A 9,417-nucleotide genomic window follows, 5' to 3' on the forward strand; every position below is an offset into this window, starting at 1 on the left:
GGTCAATTGGAATGCTGGGCCTCTGGTGGCCTAGTGGCAAGAAGCTGCACTGCAATCCCAAAGGCACATGGTTCTAATCCACCAGCTGCTCTGCAGCAGAAGGATGGACAGTCTCCTCCTTTGTGATTAACAGCCTCTGAAAACCCACCAGAGGGTTGGCTGTGGCTCGGTTCTGACTCTATAGAACAGCAACAACATTTATATTAATTAGTGTGTTGTTGTTGTTTTTTTTTTTTCATTTTGGAAATAAGTGTTAGCTTGTGCAAGTTTGAATACAGAAGTGAACTTCAAGTGCATTTACTGTGAATGCTGGAGCCCACACAAACCAAGTGAAGCTTCTCCCTCTGGTTTGCTTTGCCAGGACTGAGATGTTAATTCTGGGGCGTTGATGTTCTACAATGCCTGATCAAGACAAAAAGGTGAAGAGCACAGAGAAATCAGCCGAGAGAAACCAGGAAGAAGTCACCACCAGGTAACCGTGCCCTGAGACTTTGTAACTGTTACCTTAGACAATGAAACAACCAGTCAATCTTTGACAAGTGCTACTCTGAGTTACAGTGTTTACTGAGGCATTTGGTTATTTCTAGAGTCCCCGAGGAGGAACCGTGTAGAGTGAATGGTTCATATACACTGTCATGGCAGACCTTCAAATGGCAGCTCTCTTAGTGGGTAACAAGACTTTGTTCATTGGAGCAGTTGGCTGGTTGATAACTGTGCTATTTTTTTTTCCTCCTAGGGATTATTCAGATCTTAAAAGACTTCGGTGCCTTCTGAACGTCCAGTCAAGTAAACAACAGGTAGCATTTTAAAGGTTGTGCATAATTCAATAAAATTGAAGTCATGGGTTTCCCAGAGGAGCCTGTTAACATTTTTTGAATGTTATGTCTGCTTTTCTTTGTCCTGCCATGTATTTTCTATTCCTTCACCATTTATTTCTCCACTCCCCTGGTCAGACTTTGCCCAGACTTTGCACCGCTCCTGCTTTCACGCTTCTATCATGCCTGGGCCTTGCTTTGTCTTAAGTGTATTGCTGTGCATCCCAGTTACCAAAGCTTTTACTTTTCAGTCCACAAATAGTGTACTTCTTCTGAATGTCTGCTTAGCTCTCCAGAACTCTAGAGAAGTTGACTTTTTCTGAATACTGTTCACCGTATTGATGTCCTTCTTCCCTCAGTAAGGCGCCCCCTCCCTTTGCTGTAGTGCAAGGAATTAGAGTTCTGGAATCCAATGACATTTGGTTTTACCCTCACACCTAACAGGCAGCAATGATGCTTCCTTATGAATGCGTGAGAATTTCTGAAAACACTAGTCACCAGGAAGAAGGGACTGACAGGAGAATGACATTTTCTTTACAGACCGCAGGGATGAATGTGTAATAAATTATCCTTAGTGATATAAGTTAGTCATTCCAGCACAGTTATAGTATCAGACTACTCTTGATGAAAATCTGAGGAAGGATTTACAGGCAGGTCAAATCCGTCTTGGAGGTTTCACAGGGATGGGAAGGGAGGGAGACAGGAGTAGAAATTCTTAACTAGGTAAGTTTGGTGTAGAAAAAGGCAATGAATAATAAAGGGTTCATTAGAAGTTGTAATTAATTATGTTAATCAATGGCAATTAATGTAATGAAACAAAATATTTACGAATGGTTACATTAAAAACCAGTATGATTTGTATAATTTTACCCAAATAATAAATTAGTTTTAATAAACAGCTTAAAAATAAATAATGGGATAATGTATCCTCCCAAAATACAAATGCTGAAGCTGTTGATCCTCAATATTACTCATTGAAAAATATTTCTGAACAAGATGATTTTTAAAAGAAGAAATTAGTTTGTATTTTCTGCTAAAAAGTAGACATGCACGTGAGTGTGTACACCTCCCCCCCATATACATCCATACACACCCTACACATTTTCTTCTGGGGTCTATTGCAAACTGTATCTTAACAAAAAAAAGAAGGTAAAGGAATGATTTGGGGTTGTTATTATAATTAAAAAACACATTAAACTTATTCCCATCTAATCGGAAACGGCTCAGAGCTGACCCTCCAGCGGGTTTTCAGAGACTTTGCATTGCACCGGAGGAGACTGCCCATCTTTCTGCTCTGGAGCAGCTGGTGGTCTTGAACCACGTGCCTTTAGGTTGGCAATGCAACTCCTTCCCGCCAGGCCACCAGGGTGCCATTTGAAAAATGTTTGTTATTCAGGAAAAGAATGGTGTGTGGACTTTAATTTATCTTTAATGGTTTGGTTTTTCTGTTTGTTTTGTTTGATTGGCATCTCTAAATCTTTGAAGGTTTGTGAAATTGGAGGTTTGGGGCACAGCTCCTCAGTGCTAATAATGATAATATCAGGGCTTTATCATATGGTGAGGGCAGGAGCCTCCGGAGTCCCTGCTGTGCTTGTTTATGCCTCCTTTGATGCTCAGGTGGTTGCTATCCCAGCCCTGATGACTTTGGTCAAATCAAGCAAGTTTTTCTAGAGAATGAAAACATTTTTATCTATTTAATTATAGTAGGAAATGAATTCCTAATGACTTAATGATGTATGCTGTTATTGTGTACCATTGAGTCAGAACTGACCCATAGCTGACCCTCCAGTAGGTTTTCACAGGCAGTTTATCCCACGGGAGGAAATCGCCCAGCCTTCTCTCACCACGGAGCAGCTGGTGGCCTCAAACTTCATGCCTTCAGGACTGCAGCATAGTTTCTTGTCAGTAGGCCACTAGAGCTCATATAGAAGCCCAAAGTGATATTAGAGGAATTACTGATATTAGAGGAATTATTTTTGTAAAATTTTTAAAATTTTTATTATTTTTGTGTGTGTACCATCAAATCGGATCTGACAGGTACAGGAAGAGATTGTCTCTCCTTCTCCAGCAGAGCATCTATCTGGTGGATTCAAACCACACACCTCTGGGCTTGCAGTGCAGCTTCTTGCCACTCGACCACCAGAACTCGCCAAGGAATTCTTTTTCTGCACCTGACACTTAAGTAGTGTTTCCCTGTGTACTTATCACAAAGTTCATGTTTACAAAAGAGGAAACTGACGAGTGGTTAACGTAGTCTCCAAAGAGCACACAGACAGCTTGCTAATGGAACATAGTCCTGAATGTAAGCATCACCCCTCACCAAGTGTGTCTCTAACCATTGGGACTGAGGGTGCAGAGAATTAACTCAGTACAATCTTTCTAGCCATAGTCCTTGTAACTCCCACCAAAAGGCTGGGTAAGATCATGCAAATGAGGTGCTTATGGGCCATCGAGGTGATTGGTTAGCTTGCTAGTAATACAGATAAGGGGCATGGCTCTCTCATGGGTGGTACCATGCAAATAAAGCAGTACGGCACGCCAATGAGGGCTCAGTTTTGCCATTCCACCAGGCTGAAAAGAGCAAATCGCAGAGACCAGGAAGTGCCCAAGTGCCCCCAGGTAGAGAAAGGAGCAGAGTGTATTCTTTGAACCCAGCCTCCCTGTGCTGGGAACCTCCTAGACAGTGAACTGCAACACTGAGATGCTGGGAGACGGTGAGAAGCAGTGACAGCAACAGCTGCGGTGCAGGAGCCCAGGAAATGACTCTCTGGTGGGCGTCCTGACCCGCGGAGTCAAGAGCTGAGCTGCCCGGAGCAGGAGACTCGCTGGCCGACTGGGGCGCCTCTGGGAACTTCCTGTCAGAGATACTTATTGGCAGAACTTTCTGGAGTAGGATAAACACTAAGAGGCCGAGAGGCTGAGGACCAGAGAGGCCTGTCTGTGGGCATGCCTGAGTAGAGGCCATCTGGCTGTAAAAGTGTCCTGAGTCATACCTGGTCCTGAATTGTAACCTCTCACCTCCCCTAATAAGCGCCATAACTGTGAGTATCGTCTCTGAGCTCTGTGTAGCCGTTGCAATGAGTAACCACAGCCAAGCAGAGATGTAGGTCTGGCGGCCTTGAGGTTAAGAAGCTGTGCTGCAATTCTGAAGGCACGGGGTTCAAATCCACTAGCTGTTTTGCAGGAGAAAGCTGGGCAGTCTTGTCCTGTGGGATTAACTGCCTCTGAAAGCTCACTGGAGGGTCAGCTGTGGGTCAGTTCTGACTCGCCGGCACACTGCAGTCATCACAGGAGGGTATCTGAACAGGGGAAGAGGGTGGAGAGAGGCAGAGCTCTTGGCCTCCACTTTATAGAAATCAGCCTTGGGTTGTTGATGGTGATTCTCTCCTCTTAAAGGGCAAGGAGGCCAGGTGCCTCAGCCGGGTCATTTGCATTGTGTACAGTACAGTTGCAACCGACCCATAGCAGATTCTGCAGTGGGTTTTCAGAGGCAGTTAATCACACGGAAGGAGACTGCCCATCTTTCTCCCACGGAGCAGCTGGTAACCTCGAACCGCATGCCTTCGGGATCACAGCGCAGCTTCTTGCTGCTAGGCCACCAGAGCTTTCTTAAATATTAGAATTCTTTTTCGAGTATTTGGATATTAACATTGAGCTCGAAAGGTATTTGACTGTCAATTCACAGTAAACCTGGGTCTTAACATTTCCCCTATCAATCCCATCTTCTCCCTTTATGAAATTATCATGCATTTGTCATTTTGAAATAATAAATGCTGGCCTGGTAGCTCAGTTCATTAGTAGCCCAAAGGCAGCACCTCTCTGGCATTGTGAATCCAGCAGCTTTTGGGGAAGAAAGATGGGTCATCTCCTCCCATACGATTTATACTGCCTAAAGGTTTGCAGAAGTCAACATTGAGTCAGTGGGAGTCACTCGATGGCAGTGAGAGTATTCTGAATGTCTGTTGTCCTTTCTGTAAAATAATGTAGAGACATTAAGAGGAGGAGAAAAAATACTGGGCAAAAGAAACCAAGAATCTATTTCTGCATTGCTTCTTCCATAAAGAATCGAAGGAGGCATGGGTTCCTCTTGGTGCACTTCAGCTTGAGTATTATCAGGGAGGCTGCAAGGAAGGTTCTGTGCTCTTGAAAACCCTGTAGAATAGTTCCACTCTGCACACACTGTCACCATGAGTCAGAAGTGACTGCATGACAACTAACAACAAGAGGATGTGTGGTTGCCAGTCCTTTCTTCCAGGTAACCTCTGGGTTGATGCAAACCTTTCAGTTAGTAAATCATGTGTGCTCAACGGCCTCCCACATAGTAGTTCTCTTGAGCCTTGATATCTTGACATCTTGAGATATCATCTCACTCCAGTAAGAATAACAAAATTTAACAGAACAGTAAACAACAAGTGCTGCCGAGGTTGGAAAAAAACACTATGGAATTCAGTTCTTCTTGGAAAATCATGGAGCTGTGTGAGTTGGAATCAACCTAATGGCAACTGGCTTGGTGGAAAGGACAGGGAGCTCTGATGGCTCAGTCCACAGGGAAGTGCTCTACTGACCCTCAGGTGGCACCTCACGGTGGTTTGAATCCATCATAGGCGGGGAGATGGGCGGTCCTACACCCTTGTGATTAACAACCTCGAAAAACCCGCTGCAGGGTCAGTTCTGTGTGGATTCTGACTCAACAGCCGTGAGTTTGAAGTTTGAAAAGCATGCCAACCCAATTGAAAAATGGGCACAGGATATGAATCGACACTTCACCGAAGAAGACATTCAGATGGCCAACAAGCACGTGAAGAAATGTTCAAAATCCCTAGCTCTAGGAGAGATGCAAATCAAAACAACTAGGAGATATCATCTCACTCTAGTCAGAATAGCAAAATTTAACAGAACAGCAAGCAATAAATGCTGGTGAGGCTGTGGAGAAACTGGAATCCTTATTTGCTCTTGGTGCGAGTGGGAAATGGTGCATCCACTGTGGAAGGCTGTATGGCGCTTTCTCAAAAAGTTGCAAATAGAGATACCATTTGACCTAGCAATTCCACTACTGGGAATATACCCCAAAGAGACCATAACTGACATCCAAGCAGATATATGCACACCCATGTTTATTGTGGCTTTGTTCACGATAGCAAAGAGTTGGAAACAACCCAAGTGCCCATCAACATACGAATGGACAGAGACACTCTGGCATATTCACACATTGGAATACTATGCTGCATTGAAAAACAAGGAACTCATGCAATATTATTCAAAATGGGTGACCCTGGGGGACATTATGCTGAGTGAAATATCTCAGTCACAAAAAGACAAATATGGCATAATGCCACTGTTATAAAACAAAACTGACAGAAGGGTTGAGGGAAGACTGAGAAAGATGGGATAAATAACGTATACGGCATTGAAACAGATGATGGAGAGAACTGTTTTAAAGGGATATATGATTAGATATTATTGTCATGACAGGAGTCCAGAACGAAGGCTGCATAGTGGAGTGGACTTGGGAGAGAGATTATAGAACAATGAAAGATTTTTTTTCTTTTCTCTTTTTAAATTATTTTATTTTATTATTTTTCTGTGCGTGTACTGTCAAATCAGATCTGACTGGTACAGGAGGAGATTGTCCCTCCTTCCCCGGCAGAGCATCTGGTGGATTTGAACCGTGCGCCTCTGGGATTATAGTTGCGGCTCCTTACCACTAAGCCACCAGAGCTCCCCTAAGATTTTTTTTCTTTTACTTTTCAAAGAGAAGCTTGAACTAGGAGGAAGGGGGTGGGCAGGGAGAAAAGTGCAACAATGAATGAATGGAAATCCAAAGTCTCTATAAACTTTCATTAAAATCACATTGAAAATAAATAATAAAAACAGGAAAAAATAAATAAATTCAAACTAGGATCAAAGGAGGTACAAAGCCAGGGGCTGTGGCACAGGAGAGCCAGGGGCTGCCAGAAACACTTACTTATTAAGTAAATGGGCCAGAAACTCTGCTCTGAGACTTCCAAAGAGAAAAGGCAAGCCCAGGGTTAAGGTCCGTTCACCTGTGTGTCAGCCTAACAAGCTCTGACATGTCAGTTGCAAATGGACCGTGATGGCTAATTACCCGGTGCAGAGGAGGTCTGTCTCCTGCAGAGGCCTGGGAGACCTGGAAGGATCCCAATGTCTTGCATGGGAATCTCTCAGTGAGCAGGCCACTTCCTTCATTTTTGGCACTGTATCCTTAGGCTTTGTTCTGATGGTCCGCTTCAGGTACCCAGCTTGCTCTGACCAATCAATATCTGCTGTTCTGTGGGACAGAACTGAGGACAGAGAGCCTCTTAAATAGCTGGTGCCCTTTAGCCTAGAGGATCAGAATCATCATAGCGCAGCAAACCCAGGGAATTAAAGAACAAGAACTGATCAAGGCTTGTAGAAGTGAAAGAAGAGGTTCCACCAGCATCGTTTCATCGGTCTCAATGAAGAGACATCTGAAACAGATAAGTCTTGGATAAAGTTGCAACCAGAGTCTGTTCCTTGGGGTTTAAAGACGGTGAAGCTGCGTTTCATCCACTTTGGGCATGTTGTTAGCCAGCGGCTAGTACTCGGGAAGGGACTTCAGGAATGGGAAGGTCAGCAAAAGAGAGGAAGACCCTCAAAGAGATAAGAGTATGGCAGTGTCTGTGATAATGGACTCAAACATGTCAAGGATGATGAAGATGGAGCAAGATGGGACGGAGTTCAGATCTGTTCGCAGAGTCATTATGAGTCGTACTTGATGGCATCTACAACAGCTTCACCGGGCGTGATCGAATCTGCTCAGAGCTTCACAATGGTTCTACGTGGCTTGTCATGGTCAACAGAAACAAGGACAGTGTCTGGTGTCTTTGAGCACAGCAATGCTGCCTGTTTCCTACGTCAGTCAACATTCAACACAGGAGAGTTGTGTTCAAAGAAGAGAGCAAAGACTGGAGGAAAGGTTGCATCATGCTGATGGAAATAAGCTTTCCTCTGGAGGTGACACCTTAAACCCAGACTTCTAGGTTCCTAAGCTGAGAGGGGGCTCTGGTGCCCTAATGGTAAAAAGTTGCACTGCCAATCAAGCAGAGGCAGGCGGTTCAAGTCCACTAGCTACTTTTCAGGAGAAAGATGAGCGATCTCCTTCCATGCAATTTATTGCCTCTAAAAACCTCCCAGATTCAGCTGTGAGCTGGTTCCAACTTGACAGCGAGCAACAACAACAGCCACAAGCTGCGTGAGAATAATTTTTTTCTTTATTAAAATCACCCACTTCTGGGATTTCCTGTTTTAGCAGCATTTGCTATCAGGGCTCTCCAAAACGCTGAAGAGCAATGATGTCAATTTGAAGACTAAGGTGTGCCTGATTCAGGCCATGGTCTTCTCAACCACATACTACATGTCAGATGAGTACGGATGACAAAGAACTGATGCATTTGAACTGTGCTGCTGGAGAACATTGCATATCCTATGAACTGTCAAAAAACCAAACAGGTGTGTTTTGGAGAATTTGCCGCCAGAGTGTCTTTTGGAGGTAAGGATGCCGAAGCTTCATCTTTCATACTTTGGACATGTAGCTAGGGGAGGCCATTCCTTAGAATGGGACATCATGCTTGGAAGGGTGGAGGGTCAGCAAAGGAGAGGAAGACCCTCAACAAGATGGATTGACATGGTGACTTCAGCAATGGGCTCAGGGTGTGTCAGAGACACTGAGGATGGCACAGGATAGGACAGGGTTCAAGTTGGCTGTTCAAAAGTTCGCTATGACTCGTACTCAACGCGACAGCACCTAACAGCAACAGCAGGATGACTAAAACAAATGTGATGATCCCGTCCTCAGATTGAATTGCAGCAGAGTGATGTGTAAACTAGAGAGTGTAAAAGAGTGTGTGATGTGTGATGCTGAAAAAGAAGAGCTTCCCAAGGATGTGGCCAGGGAGGGACTGAGAAAACTCCCCCCAGGAAGCTCTTGGGAGGCTGTTTGCTCAGAACATTGTTTGATCTGAGCCCTGAAATGTGACCCGGAGTTACAGACTGCACGTGCCTGGGCATGAAGAGGCCATGGACGCAGGGCCTTCTGGCCTGCTGACCAGGTTAGCGCAGCCAGAACTTGGGGCAGTTTGTTAGTCAGCCTATTTAAGAGCAAAAATATTGTGAAAGGAGTTAATGGACTGGAGGACAGTGAACAGCTATTCTGAGAACTGAGAACAGATTTGCATCTCATATGGGGAAAGTCTTGGGGAAGAGGAGAGCCACGTCTCAGTGAAGTTCTTGTCCTTGAAGATACGTAATGGATGTGAGAGGACTGAGAAGGTTGGAGGCAGAGGGAGAGTGTCTGGGTGTGAATTGTAGCCCTGCCAATTGCTGCTAACTGTCTCCTGGGCAGATCTGTCTCCAAGCCCCTCCATGCCTCAGTTCTCTCATCCAGCAAATGCCGTGTGCCTCATGGAATTGTTACTAGAATGAATCTCCAAGACATTTGGAAAGTGCTTAGAACAATTTCTTGATGTGGCAAGCACCATGTGAGGGTTGTGGTGTATGATGATGATGATGCTGGCAATTGTACCCTACGCTGTCTCCCCCTTATTTTATACAAAATATGATA

At 44.6% G+C, this 9,417-nt stretch overlaps 1 protein-coding gene across 1 annotated transcript in view; it reads left to right on the forward strand.

Annotated features, from left to right (window-relative positions):
* The first annotated feature begins 398 nt into the window (after positions 1–398).
* Positions 399–9,417, forward strand: part of NEK10 (NIMA-related kinase 10) — a 249,703-nt gene continuing 240,684 nt past the window's right edge. Inside the window, exons 1-2 of the mRNA XM_006883425.1 lie at positions 399–472; positions 737–797. Of these exons, the coding sequence (XP_006883487.1) occupies positions 399–472; positions 737–797 (135 nt within the window). The remainder of the gene's footprint in view (positions 473–736; positions 798–9,417) is intronic.

The sequence above is a fragment of the Elephantulus edwardii genome, unplaced genomic scaffold (assembly GCF_000299155.1).
Source record: "Elephantulus edwardii isolate Elephantulus edwardi_28Jun2011 unplaced genomic scaffold, EleEdw1.0 scaffold00027, whole genome shotgun sequence".
Classification (NCBI taxonomy): domain Eukaryota; kingdom Metazoa; phylum Chordata; class Mammalia; order Macroscelidea; family Macroscelididae; genus Elephantulus; species Elephantulus edwardii.